The sequence below is a fragment of the Chamaea fasciata genome, unplaced genomic scaffold (assembly GCF_029207755.1).
Source record: "Chamaea fasciata isolate MVZ Bird 193981 ecotype frontalis unplaced genomic scaffold, bChaFas1.0.hap1 SCAF_2, whole genome shotgun sequence".
Classification (NCBI taxonomy): domain Eukaryota; kingdom Metazoa; phylum Chordata; class Aves; order Passeriformes; family Sylviidae; genus Chamaea; species Chamaea fasciata.
Genome location: NW_027094087.1, coordinates 47,462,790 through 47,479,588, shown reverse-complemented (window position 1 = coordinate 47,479,588; position 16,799 = coordinate 47,462,790). Strand labels below are relative to the sequence as shown.

Here is a 16,799-nt window from a genome sequence, read left to right as displayed (position 1 = left end):
ATTTTTCATTTCTTGGCCATGAATATTCTGGCTAGTTACTTTTCATGGCTTAGAGCCTCATAGGCTTCAGGTAGCTTTACAAAGTTTTTAGCTGCTGCCCATCAATTTTGTTCCATGCTGTTCATCACCATTGTTCTTGATTTTTGTCCTTTTGCTGCTGTTCTGTTTCCCTTGCTGATGTTATTCCTGTGTTCTTTGCCGTCTGGAATTGAGTTGGGTTTGGGTTTTTTGTTTGTGGTTGTGTTTTGCTTTGGATTTGTTTGTTTTGTTTTTTTTCCCCCGGGGAGACAGTTTCCAGGTTCTGCAAGTTTTTGTAGCTGTCATCTTGTTCCACTTCTACATTTCCTTCGTTCTTCCTCTCTGCACTGCCTTGTCTAGTTGCCTTATAGTGGTTTCAAGCTTTATTAAAAAGTCTTGAATTTAAAAAAAAAGTTTTGGAGCATTACTTAGAGTACAGATTAAAACAGAACTGAACTGTCCTGCATGGTACTCACCTGTCAGATAGCTGACACACTAACAAACGTGTTCCTGAGATGACAAGATTGAATGTTTGTGTAATGTGGTGATGTTTAGATCCTAGACAGCATCCAGCAGTGTATGCTTGCTTATTCAGCTTCTCAGAGCCTTGATTTGTTGTGTATATACTGCATCATCTTCCTATAACTCTTATTTGGTATGATCTGATGGGCTGTTTGTTGCAAGTCTTGCTTGTTGAAGCAATCAATGGAATAGTTAAATGCACATGAGAATTCATTATATTTGCTGAAAAGTAATTTCTGAATGAGAATGGGAATGTGAAAAGCAGATGATGCCATCGCTGTGTCTGGCACCAGTAAGGGACAGTCTTGCTTGTCGCAGGTTGATGCTGATTGACTCTGCTGAATAGTCGCCCAAGCCTTGCATGAATTTAGACAATAGTTTTCTTGACAGCTGTTTCATATGACAAATACACTTTTCTTTCTAAATGCCAGATCTTCCTTTCAGCTTTGTGTAATTATTTGTCTCCCAAACTGATAGGGAAGAATGGAATAGATCTGACTATGTGGACCTTCATTCTCTTCCTATAGAGCAGCTGTATTTTTCTAGACCGTCTTGTGTGTATGTGCTAGACCCTTTTTAAGAACTAGTGATAGTTAAAATTCTACTATTGTGCTGTAATTTTGACTTGGTATTTAGCTAGAAAATTGCCTGTTAACGGAAAACCTTTGAACCATAACACTCTTAGTATCATGTTGTATGTACAGAATTGACATTTAGCCAATATACATACATATCTTCCTAAAAATGGATGTTTTGTCTCCTGACCAAGAGAGCTTGCTAAATTCTATTCTTATTCTCTTCTCTCCAAAGCATGATTCAATTAACTTTATTATGTCATGACAGGAAATGCAAAACTATAGCATCTTTCTTCCCTCTAATGAAAAGATGCATATATATATATATATATATATATATATATATATATATATATAATTATATATATATAATTATATATATAATTATTTTGCATTAAAGATTGGTCATTGTTGCTGACATGGATGTCTGCCCACAACTCTTGAGTTGAACTGTTGAACCCAAATAAGAAAGACAACTTTCTGGCTGGTTAGTTTCTGCGAGAGGTTATTCTGTTTCTTGTAACATCAAAGTTATGCTTCACTTGAGATAAATGCAAAAGTTTAGTAATTGTCTGGGGAATCATTCTTCTCTAACTATATCTAGTTACAACCAGTGGTGCCAGTAAGATTTTTCATAACGTGGTCAGTTGATGCTGTCACTCTAAACTTTCAGGCCTTTTCCTTAATGAAAACAGAGGGTTAGAGGGTCTTTGAAACCTATCATAGCATTTGTGGAACTATTATTAAAACACTCTTAATTTTAAATCAACATCTGTCCTGTAGCCTGAAAATAATATTATATTTCAAGCATAACAAATAGCTATCCTAAAAAACTTAACAGCCTGAGTACACAAGAAACAAAAATGAGGAGAGAGTCAGGTCATCTCTGACCGGGTCGTCTCCAGGTCTCGGAAGACTTGGTACATGTGGAAGTGGTGAATACTGTGTGCTAGCTGTATTAGTCACATGTGCAAAAACATGAGGGCAGGCGAATGTTTTGGAATATGACTTAGGTCTAAAATTATTTTATTCTAGCAAAAGTCACAATGCATGAGAAGAAAAGCATGTTAAATTATGTATTCTCCCAATGCCTATGTATATAGATTGAAAGAAAATAGTTCAGGGAATTAATACTAATTGCTTTTTGCTTTAAAGGTAGGAATCATAGCTACTTGGGAAGCTTTCAATGATATACCTCTGTGGTTGTCCATACATAGTGTTTTGTAAACCATAATTAAGATGCAAGCTAGAACACATGTTGCCCCAGATTCACAGAAGCCAACCTTACTCACTGCTTTGACACAGAGCAGATGGCTTGTTATAATGTAGTTGTTGATGCAGTTAGAACTGAGAGCCGTGACTGGTGTTGCTTATAATCACTACTGATTAAAAGACTGTATTGCCTTCAAGAAGGCATCACTGTTGTCTCCTCGTGGTAAGGATTTAGTGAGATCGTAGACCACGAGGATATTTATGCTTAGAAGACGTCTGAATATCAATTGGGTCTTAAATTTGTGCTATTTGTATGAAGATGGATTTTTCTGAAGAGGTGGAACAAAGCATTTTAATGTAATTTGATGCTTTTTGTGTAGACTGGACATATAAGACAAATGAAGATAAAAAAAGCTTTTCTTATAAATGATTTTTTTCCATCTTCACTAAAATCTGATTTTCTTTGACGAAAACTCTTGTGTGGATGAAAAAGGTTAAGGTACCTTCCCTAGCAGACACAGTCTGCTTTGGAAGAACTTGCCTAGTGTGGTGGCTATTACTGCACAAAGCCATGGGGTAGTCATAAAGGGATACTGCATCAGGAACTACATTACCCAAGGAAGTTGAGTGGTAAGTTAACAGCTGGTAAATTGTATGTTTCTGACTCTATAGAAGTGTTACCAATTCTGGAAAAGGAGGAGACTGAAATGAAAGGGCAGCTTTAACTCTTTTAGTCATTAATAGGCAGTCTGGATGTGCTGGTGCTCTCCATGATGCAAACAGGGTAAGAATTACTCTTAGACTGACACCTGGTTGGAACAACACAAGCACCTGACTGGCTTCAGAAAGGAAGGTGGATAAGAAGCTGGGCCTTTTAAAGTTCAGCAGTGAATGCAGAGCACAGCAAATAGCTGGATCGGGCTTTATTTGTGATGTCATTCCATTAACTTCAGTCAGTTGACTTCAGCAAATTTAGCTTGGGGATGCATTAGTGCCATAATGTTTAAATAGAAGAAAAACATGTAAGCTTTATATAAACATGGCTTAAATTTTTGTTGAACATTAAGGGTAACTCATTGAGGAAGGAAAAAAAAAAAGGAAAGAAAGTGTGTTCATGCAGAGGTCAAAGTCAAGCTGTTTGCTCTTGTAGAGTTGTATTTTGAATAAGTTGACACCAACATCAAAATCCTTGATTTTTATCACATAATTCAGTGTTTTCTCTGGGCTATTTTAGGAGGAAAAAATTAGAAAAGGTATTCATATGTGAGTTGTTTGGTTTTGCTGGAGTAAGTGAGCTCTCTGGTCACTGAAATATCCATTTTGATTAACATATGAACAATATTTTGCATCAGAGACAAAAATACATAATGCTCTGTGTCTTGCCTTTAATTATCACAGCTCAGTGATTTATAGTGCTTTGGAATGGCAAAACTTTGGCTGACTGGCGTGATACACAGGAAGCCCAGAGAACCTAGGAATTGGTAGCTATTAATAAAAATTTAATTTTATGGTATGCCCACCCAAGTGATCTGAAATACATCTCTAACTCAAGGTGCAACTCTTTGCCACTTTCATGTTTTAAAAGATTTTTATGATTTTTTTCTATCTTGTTTTTGACATACACTCTCAAGGCCTGAAAAATTTCATACTTTCGTGCTGACCAAGTTAAAGGACCTGTCAGCAGAGTCCCGATATGACTCTGAAGTGAGAAGCTGCAAATTTGACCTCCTATTGCTGGTGTTTCCATTGGGATGTAGGTCCTGAAAAATCCTAGGGAAGTTTTTTTTTCTAATTTACACAATATACTTATTAATAGCTGAGAGTTGATATGAGGGGACTTCCATAGAACTGTGTCAGTCTTTATTTGTCTTTATGGAGTGACTTTTTTTCTCCAAGATTTTTTCAAGCTGTGTTTAGTTTAAATGGCAAAGAGTATTTATTTTGGCTATAATCTCCTACTTAGTCACAGTGTGGTGTTTTCTGTAGTGCGCAGCAAACTGTATTTAATAACATATAATGCACCAGTAATTGCAAGAGAAAAGAGAGAGTAAAATTGGATTCAGAAGGTTGGGTTGTTTCCTAGCTTTTGTATTATTTTTTTGCTGCTCCAAATCAGGCTATTTCTGTGCTTGGTTGTTGTTGTCCCTTTTGGGGGGCCTGAAGAGTAACATATTTTAAATATAGGCTTTGCATTGGAGATCAGTTTCTTTGTGAGGAGAAGAATAATCTCATGCTATAATCTTCATGAGTAAGATCTCATGAATCTTTATGCTCTCATATGTAAGGAGTAAACCATTCATTTCCAGGACAGCAGGGTGATTTTTTGTAGGTTTGTATGTCTCTTTTATGTTTGGGTTTTGTTTTTTTTTATTTTTAAATATATGCTTTATTTCCTTATTTATAGATTTTCCAAGAGATTTTCTGAATTGGGTAGTTACTTGTGTCTTTTTATGTATATGTTCATGAACCTGAATATACACACTGAAGTGATCCTTAGTTGGTGTTCCTGCCTCACGTGGTAGAAGGTGGAAGCAAAGGGAGGAGAAGTTGTTCATCTGCAATAAAGTCTAGCTCAGGAATGCAGAGAGCCCAATGCATCTTTATTATGTTTAGGTAACTTAATATGAAAAATCATGTTTTAAAACTTCATTTAAAAACAAACAAAAAACTTTAAAAACTCGCAAACTTTTCTCCTGGAAATTCGGATGTGGACCTAGATGGTATCCACGAATATGTGCTGCTTGCAATTATAATTGTCTTGATTGCTCCAGTAAATAGCAAGTCCCTTGAAATGTCCGTTTTTAAATGGTTTTTAATGTTTTCTTCGTGATCACTTTCTTTTTCCCCAAAGACTTTCAGTTTTGATCAAATTGAAACTGATGTTTATTTTCATCCAGGCTATAACCGGAAGGCTACTTTGACTTTTGTCTGTGGTCTGACCCGTGTGGGTTATGAAATTGTAATACCTTTCAATCTAGGTAATCTTCTAAATACATGGTTAAATCAAATTGAGCCCTACAAAGTTGGTTAAAGGTAAGATAAAATAATTGATTGGGGATTATGAAGGGATAGAGAGTATCTATCTGCCACTTGCACTTGGAAAAAGTAGCTATGTATGGAACTGGCTCCATGGAATTGTATGTTCTCCTTTGTTAGCAACACCAGTAGTATTCACTTTCAAACTGGAATTGTTAGGCATTGCACAACATCAGTGTTCACAGACTTGCTGGTCTTGTGTCAGTCTTTTAAAAGATGCCATTGAACAGTCCGAAATAATATTTTAAAATAATGTATAAATATTCTCTCTACAGAACACATTAGAACAATTACTGAGTTGCATCCGAATTAAATCCAAATTTAAGTGACTAGAATTATCCTCGATCATATTTGTGGGGTGGACTTCTAAGCTTCAAATATCAGCTTAATAGGAGAGGATGGAAGCAAGGTGTTGGGCTTATCCAGGGGCAGCTCTTGAGAAGAGATGGTGGAATGGTTACACAGATGGTACACACTGATTTCACTTTAAATTTCTGGAGTCAAACATTGGATTGTGTGTCATTAAAAGATATTTTTAGGGAGACAGATTGAAAATATAGAAACAGACACCTTCTTCTCTCTCTCTCTCTCTCTCTCTCTCTCTCTCTCTCTCTCTCTTACTCACACTCTTTCCCACTTCAGACAGAAACCCTGAAATGCTCTTCTCTGCTATTATTATATGTAAGTTCTGAAGAAGGCATACAAATGCCTGTGTTGGAGCTTCAGCACTAACTCCATGGCACTACAGGCTAGGGACCCCAGGATATGTCATAGCAGGATGTCCTGGTTCCTGTTTTATAGGTTCCTCCTGGGAAGAGGAGCTGTAAACCACTGTAGTTACCAAACCACCTCACTGTGGCTGTGCTGACTAGAGCTAACTGGTTCAGCCTGCAAGCATGAACTTCCCTTGTGGGCATTGACATTTGATGCAATTTTACTGCTGTTCCCACTCTCGTGTTTGGAATTAACTGGCTCACTATGGTATACTGATTGCTAAAATGCTGTCTACCAAAATTTCGTGTTAATCTAAGTATCTCAATTTCTCTGTTTTGTGTTTTAGTCACTTGATTCCTCAGGGAAAGTACACTTATTCCAACATCGAGTTGGAAGGATGAACTTTGAAAATAGCAACCTTGAATGTGACATGGCTTACTTTCTGCATTTTTTACTACTTATTTATATTAAGTCTCCTGGTCTTCTGGCATCTGTTAAAGACAAGTTAAAAGTCTTCTGTGTCTTGTAATTTGCACATAAGGATCACAACGGACTAAGACAATTATAACATGTGCAGGGTGAAACTGCCCTGACTATGACTAATGAGTAATCAGAGTAGGTCTTTCAGTCTTGTCTGTCAGAGTGAATTCTCCTGGGGGGCAGCAGTAGCCAAAATTCTGCTTTAGCTGAGAAGACCGGGTACTTGATCACTTGCCTTATTTCAGGTGAAGTAAAGCCTCAGTTTTCTTGTACTGCTGGGACACAAATTATTCTGTGGTAGAGTCTTATTTCATTAAATCGCAAAAAAATTTTTTTGCTCATAGAACCAGTGTGTTGGAAGAAAAAGTTATTCTTCTGGTTTTAATGTCTTGTTAAAATTGATTTTCAGTGAAAAGTCTTAGTTCTTAACACAGACATGTTAATGTGCTGTGTTTACATCATCCCTCTCCACAAAACCCCAAAAAACCAAACCAATCCAGAATTGTTTCAGGAATGCAAATAGTCAGGATAGTAAAGGAAACAGTATGTAAACTTGACTGAAATCCATTTATTTTGCTGGTTATTTATCACAGTGGCTCTATTAATTTATTTTGAAGAACAGTGTTTCCTAGATATTTCTTCTGAAAACACAACCCTGGAACTCATGGGAGGATATTGCCATTATTCCTGTGTTATTTGAAGTGAGGAAATGGATGAAGTGTGACCAAACACTAGGATTTTGAGAGTGACATGGTTTCCATAGAAACAGCTAGTTCTATCATAGCTACCGAGTTAAATGCCTATAGGATTTTGCTCCCCCCCCCACTTTAAATGAAATTTGTTTGCACTCTTTTTTTGTTTTCTCTTTCTTTTCGCTTCAAGTTTACTGACATTTACTAACTAAACTTTTAGCAGTGCAAAGTTGCCTTAGCCATTCCTTGTTTGAGAAAGCAGTTGCACATAAAGCCATATTTGTTTCACTTCGTAGTAATCTAAAGGTGAGTGTGTCGTTGGAAGGGGTGTGAAGTTCACCTTAGCCTTGAACACAGTGACGCAGGGTGCTGCCACATTTACCTGGTGTCGTGTTGGGATTGCCCTACTTTCACAAGTGCTGTGGCTTTGAAGGAGTGACGCAGCTGGCAATGAAACTTCAGAGCTTTGTTCATTCATGTGGACAATTTATGTTTCTTCTTATTTTCCATGTATTGGCATGTCTTTTTCATGATACAAAGGAAATTTATTACGGGTATTGCAAGGTGCTGTAGAGGTAGAGCAAAGCTGAATACTGGGGTTCTGAGTGTTGCCAAGTATAAATTTTAGGTAAAATTTCAATTGAGGAAGTGTGGTTAAGTTACCTGTATTTCTGTATCTGGTGAAAATAGGTGTCTAGAAGTGTGATTCATGAGAACTGTAGTTTTGTTTATTTTACCAAGCTACTCTTGAAGAAGAGTTTGGGATGAAGGATCTCTTCTCTCTCATTGAAAATGGTTGCACAGTTGGGCTGCAAATTTAAACTTTAGCTCTCTTACTTCCTTACCTTGGGCACTTCCATCCCTCTACGAGCTAGTTTCTTGGCTTAGAAGGAGCTAATATTATTATTCGAGATGTGTCTCAAATTCCCAGAAAGTTCTGGAAATCTTCAGAAGGCTGCTTGGGGAAATGACTTCCTTTCAATGACCATGAGCTGATACAGTTCAAATCAAATGGAAGAGTAAACAAAGCAGGAGTATATGTAAAGGCTTTGGATTTCAAGGCGGCAGATACTGATTAAACTAAATGTACTGAGTTAGTAATAAGGAGTATATCTGAGGAATTTGCATGCTTGATGTTTCTTCAGGTTGAAGAAATTAAGTTATAAAATATCTGCGTGCTAGAAGAGTGAAAAGATGTGAAGAGAGATTTTGAACTTGACAGATGAGTAACCATCTCAGGAAGGATGCTGAGAAGGAGCAGAGAAGAAATAATGGAATAAAATTCATGATTTCTATTTATCCAAATTAGATCGTGACAGATTCATCAGCCAGTTTTCTCTGGAAGGAGAGAAATGAGGGAAATGTGGAAGAGGTGTAATCTACCTGGACTTCAGTGAGTAGTTGATGTTGCGTAGGAAGGAATCAGTTGGGGAAGGCAGGGTTTGATTGACTGTGTGACTTAGGTGGGGAAAATGGTAAGGTACAGTGTATATAAGTGTCAGGCTGTCAGGATGCTTAGTGGAATTCCTTGAAGATAATTTTGGGACCAGCTGTCTTTGTAATGTTTTCATTTATGCCGCTAGGACAAGGAAAATCAGTATGCTGAAGACATTTGTTGATGATGTATCGTATAGAAGATAATTGTGGTGTCGGGATTATCTCGAAGACTGAATTAATTGGAACAGAATTAATTGAATTAAAATAAAAATATCCTGTGCATTATGGGTGGCTATCATTATGATTTGGGACGGCTCAGATAACAATATGTGAACTCTGGTTTCTTCGGAGGGCTTATAGCAAAGATTTATTGAAAGACAGACTCTTCTATACAGTGTTTCAGTACAGTCAGTATGATCGGTCATTTAGAGCAACACCTCTTGACCGTTTCTTACAAGTAAACAATGAGTTCGAAAAACACCAGGGGTCAGGAAAAGGGATATCTACAAGGATTTTTGGATTCCTCCTTATGATTTCCTAAGCCAGAGTGAGAGTTATGTACTTGGCTTTCCCACAGGCCCAAGCTAGTGCCTGAAGCCTAAAAATCTATTTTCTGACCACTGTCAGTTCCCACAGGTGGCTGAAAGTTGTATTTTGAAATGCAAGCTTGAAAGTTTATGTCATAGAAACAACTGAGCTAGAGAATGGCATTGTGAGATTACTGCATTACAAATGTAAAACAGTTGTGATGGTTGTAATTGAAAATGGAGAGGCTTTTGGAGTCCATTTCAGGAGATTCTAGTATCGTTTTAGAAATTCCTGAAATACTGTATATCATTCTAATTATGCATGCTTAAGAAAGTTAGAACAAAACTGAAGCAGGTATGTATTAAAGTGGATTCTGGAAAGGACCTTGAGCAGTTTTCTAGCCCAAACTCCTGCTGGAAGCAGGATCATCACTGAATCAGACTAGATTGCTTGGGGCTTTGTTGGTTGGACCTTGAAAATCCACAAGGAAAGAGCTTCCAGTGCGTCTCTGAGTAATCACTTTTTTGAGATCCTCAGGGTGAAAACTTTTTACCTGATCACAGTTCAGAGAGTCTCTTGTTTCCATTTATTGACCACTGTTGGTCTTTTGTCTTGGACCTCAGTAAAGAGGTCCTTAGGCATGGGAAGGCTGCTAATAGGTACCCTCCAGGCCTACCAACCCTACCTTAGTCTCTACTGATGTGTTTCAGAATTCTGAACACAGTATTCCGACCAAGGGCCAGCCTTTTAATGAGGAAAACCTTTGCTTGTTAATTTTAACCAAGTGTGTCGTTGCCTGCAGATGTGGAAGAAAGCCATCAAAACACCAAGATTTTTTGGCTAAAACATGATGTGCATGTGGCATCAGTGAGTGTAAAGTATTCAAGAATAAACTTAAGCTGGGAATGAGAAGAAAGCACTCAGAGAAACAGCTCAGGTTCTACAACAGCCTTCTAGGGCACATAAAAACTGAAGTTCTTCATTATATTCAGGTGGATGCATTCCAGGAGTGACCTGGTGTCCAGAGTCTGCAGGTCCCTGCTGACTTGGCTTGTGTGGTGCTGCTGTGGTGCTAAGACTGTTATTTCTGCTTGGTTCAACCTTGTATGTAAATCTGGTGGAATTCAGTCACTGAAGTGGGGCTGGCAGGTTTCTCTTTGGCCTTGAGCCATTAGGAAACCTTAATGTGTCTTTAGAGAACCAACTTACTTCTTACAATAATGAACTTGAACAAAAAAGTGTATTGGATGTTGAGGAGAAAAATTGTTTTGTGTATGTATTTCAATCTTAAAATAGCTAAAGAAAAGCAGTTTAAACTTGGGGCTACATATGATGTAGTGATATGACACTTTTCCTTCTCTGCATTTTAATTGCAAGTTGGGCAGCAATCTTAAGCTGCTACTGGAGCATAAAATTGATAATCAACTAGCTTGTTGAACTGAATAGATGAGAAGTCACTTAAACATTAAGAAAATGAGATTTCCAACCTACGCAATGTTTATTGATGTTACAGTGACTTCTAATTTATTTAACATTAGCTGTGAAACTAGAAGCACTGTGGCACTAAGACATTTTGTAGGTGTGCCTTAAAGAATGAACGAACTTTGCTGATGCCTAGAACAAAGAAAACACAACTTACTCTACGTCAGCATATATGTGACCCAAATTTCTCTTCCAAAAATTGTGGTCACAGTTGTTACTATAATCTTTTCATAAATATAATTTTATTTTTGGGTGGTTTTCTGTTTGGTGGTGGGGTATGTTGTTGTTGTTTATGGAATATACTCTACACTGAAAATTTTTATTGTGTATGCAGTGCAACTAATGGGGTAGTTACTGGAGCTGTGATTGTGAGATTGGGGTGGGAGGGTGAGGGTGAGGTTTGCATGCTCGAGATCACAAACAGAATGTGCTATTACATAACTGTACAGAGGGGATGTAGTCTGCAAATTGTATTTAATCCTTCTTCTGATACTCTGGCTGCCCTTGACTGCTTTCAGTAGTAATGTTGCAGTTGGTACTACAATGCAGAACTGTGAGGATATGATCCCTATGACTTTGTTGTAGTAAAAGGTTGGAACTGCCTTTGGTACTCTGAAAAAAAGAAAAACCATAGTCAGGACAGTTGTTGTAACATCCCCGGTTGAAGACCAAACTTGTCAGGACCATGAGAATTGCAAAAGTCTTTTGTGACCAAGACACTTGACAGGAATAGGTGGAGGGGCTTTGAGCATACAAGGAATACCAATATAACCTGCTTGGCAGCTTTTAATGTAGGAAATAGGATACAGGATAGATAAGATTACTAAGAATCCTTTCTTCACTTGAAAAATAAAAATTTGATTTTTTTGTCAAAATTCCACTACCTAAACAAGACTCTTTTCTGCACTTTGAGTACTTGAGTATACACATATGCGCTTACCTTTTCTCTTTCTTCTCTTAGTTCTAAGGCTTCTAGAATTTTGCCAGAAATATTTTTTCAGATCCCCTATAGTTTGTTTGCAATGCTCAGTAGTACCGAAGTTGCAAGTTGTTAAATTTAACAGTATTCTTGAGGGAAATGAGATTGGACTTTAAATTTAGAGGCAAGTTTTGGGATTATTTGCTTTAAAGCCTTTAGGGTAGTGTGATACACAACTCAAGACTAAGATTCTTTCAAGCGAAGATTAAGAAACATAAATATATAGAGAGAGAGGGAGGCAAGCACGTAAACTAAATGTGTATGTGGCATGCTGTACTATAAATAAGAAAATACTCAAACCTTTCGTTAGAACAGCTATTTCTTTGCATTTGATGTAACATCTGCTTGGCTGACTTGAGAATTCATTTTGGGCTTCTGCTGATATGTGATTTTTTTTACATGAAAATATTTATCCTGCGTTTTATACATACTTTGTAATATATTCTGTAAAATTATTGTCTTATCTCAATGTGCCTTCTAGATTTCATAGTATGGCTATAAGAAATGCTTTTCAGCAACAAGAACCTTATCCAGCTTAGGGACGTAGGGGGAAGAAGGATCTAGCATTTTTCACTTTTTTCCCACCCTTATGTTGCTTATATTGATTTTAATGATGTATACTAACTGCAGAGGTATGATTTAATCAAATTTTCCAGGAAGCCAAGTTAGTTTTGGTTATTTTTTAGTGATATTCATCTCCTTTCTGTAATCACCTTAGTGTGTCTAGTGATCTCAAAACTCAGTAGTGAGAAAAAAGAAATGCTATGGTCGAAGAAGAAGAAGAATTTCACTTCTGTGTTAATGCAGTGCCATAATTGTACTTTTAAGTGCTGAGCAGGGCTAATCTTTTGGGGGTTCTTGTAGTCAACTCCTTGTAGGATCCAAAACAGGTAGTTCTAGGGGGTGGATGTTTTGGTGTTATGTCTACTGCTAGGAAAGTGCTGTGGTCTTCAAACAGGGAATCCCCACCACTGCTAAACTACACACAGATGAAGCAAAATAAATTTTTAGATAAACTATATAAATTCTGAATTTGGGAACTGCTTAGACAGAGGGAGGAAGCTAAGGGGGGTGTCTTGTGAGCCAGTTAGAGTATAGGAAATGGATATGGGGAACTGGAATGAGAGGGAGAAGGGCTGCTTGTGAAGAAGCTAAAGTAGGCACTGGTGCTGAAAATTTGAGGTTGGTTTGTTCTTTTAAACAGGCAGCTCATTTCAAGCACAAATAACAGTTTGTGATGTGGTCAGAACTTCCTAAATTTTTGGCAGTATGTTGATATTGTAAGGAGGCGCATTAATGCTTTAAAATAATTAAAAATAATGAGATATAGAGAGAGTGGAATCAAATGCAGAACACCCCACTTCCAAAAGCTGGAGCATGGCAAACTGATGAAAAGAACTCACTTTCTACATGCACATTTTTATAGTGTCTTCTGAGTATGTACTTAGTAACTAATGTGGTGCTATTTTGCAAACTGTTGGTTAAACAGGAGAAATTAAAAAGTATTAGAGAAACTGTGTGTCTGTGAGCCCCTCACATAAAGGACCTAGCTGGGGGGGGGGGGGGGGGAGGCAGCTCAGAGAGAGCTTGTTATTAAATTAATTATGAAACAGCTGTCTGATCAATTTTGATGTTTCCTGATTCATTTATGACAAAGGTAAGTGTAAAGATGTCTTGCTGCTAGAATTCATGGATGACATGAAGTTTGAAAAGTGCTTGTAATGTAGAGAGAAGAACAACTTTGGGGGATTTCTTAGGTGCAGTGCCCAGATGTGGGGGGAATCTGAAACATCTTTGTGAAGCAGGATACTTCTTTACACCTAGCCTCCTTTCTCTCTGAGGGATGGAGTAATAGGATTGGGATGAAATTTGGAGCCGTGCGTTTTAGGGTGATACAGCCAAGATAAAAAGTTTGGAAGTTGAATAATTGAAAGGATCAAAGTAGAAGAGGGTGCAAAGTAACTGAGGAAACAGCACGGTGCAGTTGTGAAGAAGGTAAATGTGCTCTTGGGACAGTCACAGAAGATGTTTCCAGTAGACAGAGGAAATTGCTGATGGTGTTATACAAGCATCTGGTGGGACAGTGTGTAGCATGCCTCAGAAATTGTCATTTGTTTGAGGAGAAAATTGCTTTTCCAGAAGAAATTGTGCAGAGACAGGCTCGTAGGGTGAAAAGAGGAATAGGCGTCTCACTAGAGAAAACTTGAAGAGCTTATCTGGGGTAGTGCAGCTAAAGAAACTGTATGTGTGGTGTTGTCTATACATGCACTGGTGGAGACAGTAAGGGGGGGCAAAATATTGAAACTGAAAGACAGTATAGGCAAAACAACACCTGAACATAGTCAAACTTTTTGAAGGTGTAGTTTCATCACAGTTGTCAGGTTTTTGGAGTAAACAGGAACAGTAGAACTCGATCTGCTTTTTCTGCTAAATATTGGTGAAATTTGACAAAAATTCCTTAATCATTGTGGAAATTTCAAAGAAAACAAAACTTTATTGTGTATAGCCAAATATATTCTGAATTTTATGAAGAATTATCTTCGACTAAACAGCATTCCCTCAGTTTCTCTCTTTCAGGTTTTTTTTTTGTGATTTCCTGGTATGCAATGATGCTCCTGGAGTGGCTGTGGTGCTTTCTCAGAGACAACCACCACTTGGCTGCTTTCCTGGGCTAATGGGGAAACTTGTATTTTCCAAAGGGTGTTAGCAGGAGGACAGGAAGGACAACCTAGCCTTTTATGCTCACTCTTCTTACACTTGCTACACTTTTAAATAGACCCTGAATTGCTTTTAGGAGGGGTCATTTCCTTCATTGACCTTGAAGTGTGCTGGATGATAGAGATTGTAATTTGGATACCTCCATTAGGTGCTTAAAGATAGGTAGGATGAATCCAAGCCAAAGCATTCAAGAGGGAATAGATGATCTGTCTAAAGAGCTTCTGAAATAAGTGGAGAGTAGGCAGCTGAGGCAGGGCTCTTATGTTCAGTGGCTATGATGCACAGAGATTTTTTCAAGAAGTCTAGAAAACTTGGACATTGCTGTAAATTTTTCACTTGATATTTGATGTAGAAAGCAGTTTACTGAATTCCAACAAAGAAAGCTTTGTTGCAACTTACCTAAAGGGAGAGTCACAACTTGAGAGTGTGACTTGGAAGGAAGTATCCAAGCAGTTAGCCTGCTAAAGTCTCACTTTAGACTCCTGCTTGCTATGGGCACTGCTGAATGCTAGCTACCCAAATATGTTTTGTGACCTTGCTAACAGTCGCTCGAGGAGCCAAAATTTAATCTCTTTTGCATTGTAAATAATGTCATAGTGAGCTCTTTATATGTGTTATTTTAATGCTATATGCAAAAGAAATTCTATTCAGTAATTTGCAAATAGAAGAGAGGAAAATTATGGCTTAAGGTGCTGGTGGTTATATGGAGAAAATTAATGAAAGAAAACATTATGGTGTGATGTTATTATTGTGTTGCGTGTGGACCTCACTTTGCTTGTGGTGAAAGGCAGTTGTGGGACAAAGTTTGGATTCAGAAGACTGGCAGAGGGATTCAGGAAGCAGCTTTGTGGCAGCTGGGAGCAAGGAAGGATGCTATCTGACTCCCTGGTATTTTGTAGGAGAGGCACTGGCTGAGATTAGGAGAGACCATTCTCGGGCTTTTATTAAGTCTCACAGGCTATTCAGGTGCAGATTTTGATATTTTAATTCTCTCTGTTTAAGTTAATTTTTCAGGTTTATATTTTTCCTCTTTGTTCAGGAGCTATGTTGCTTATGTGTCATTGCTAGAGTATGTTTCTACCTTATTAAAAGCTTTTTTTTACTGGCACAGTTGATTCAATCACTAACAGAATCTTCTGGTGTTTATAATCAAAAATACCAGCTGTTAGAATTTAATCTTCCTAGATTATGGGTATGTGAACAACATTTTATTGACCTCTTTGACCCTCTTTTTAACATATGTTAACATATTAAACTGTTTCCTCAAATAATTTGGATCAGTCTTCCAAAACCAACAACAGTTTAGTAACTGTAAAAAATAAATAATTGAAGTAATCTCTGTAAACTTTCCTAATACTGATGTTTTTGGTTTTTTACCAGATAAATTTGCGCCTCATCTTGGTAAGCGGGAAAACAAAAGAGTTCCTGTTTTCACCGAATGACTCTGCTGCAGATATTGCAAAACATGTGTATGACAACTGGCCAATGGGTGAGTAGCAGTGTGGCTTTGGCTTTTTAACTGGTGAGCAAAGACCTTCCCTGTATATTCAGACTAAAGTGTCAGTAAACTGATCTCTTGCTCAACATTCAAATTAAATATGTTTATTCACTATATGGACGAAGATTTATATAGAAATACAGGTGTCCTGCTTTCTCTTTCACAGATCCTTCAGTTGGGCAGATTTTTAGATGTCAAGATTGTTTCCTACTTTATTTCTAAAATTTGCTTCCCCAAACTGAAGTACTTCTTTCCCCCTATCTTTAGACACTTTTCTTTATCGATCGCGTTAGAGGATCTAGTCTAGTAAGTGTGAGGAAATGTTGGAGGTATAAAACCTCTTATGTGAGGACAGCTAAAATAAAACATGGGAAGTCACAAGAATGCATTAGTGAAATTGAGTCTGAAGTACTTTTTCCTTACTGCCTTATCTTGGAAAGAACCTGTAATACTGATAATTTTCAAGGAAAAAAATTAAATAAAAGCCCATTTTAAGGGACATTAGAAGACTGGATGTTGTTTATGTAAATATACTTGGTGTCATAGAGGAATACTGGCTTTGGAAAATAGACTTAAGAACTTGAGATGTGTATTCACATATGTGAATAGTTCCCCAAAACAAAGTGCTTCTGTTCTCCCTGACTATGATTTCATGGGAAAATAGCCAAAACACAGACATAGCATTACATACGATGAAAGAAAATGCTTCTTTTAGTACAGGACTTCATTTGGGTTACTGTTTTGATGTTAAAAAGACTGCTATTTAGACAAATTAAAACATTGCACTATCTGTTTCTGTGGTGCCTTTGTCAAAGACATATGGTGAATGATAGTTTATGCCAAAAAGTTAATGGCGATAATCGGTATTTTAGGCCTTAAACTGGTTCTTGAGGTCAGGAAAAAAGTTC

At 37.5% G+C, this 16,799-nt stretch overlaps 1 protein-coding gene across 1 annotated transcript in view; it reads left to right on the top strand.

Annotated features, from left to right (window-relative positions):
* Nucleotides 1-16,799, top strand: part of UBL3 (ubiquitin like 3) — a 56,970-nt gene that overhangs the window by 30,387 nt on the left and 9,784 nt on the right. Inside the window, exon 2 of the mRNA XM_066175955.1 lies at nucleotides 15,774-15,882. Within this exon, the coding sequence (XP_066032052.1) occupies nucleotides 15,774-15,882 (109 nt within the window). The remainder of the gene's footprint in view (nucleotides 1-15,773; nucleotides 15,883-16,799) is intronic.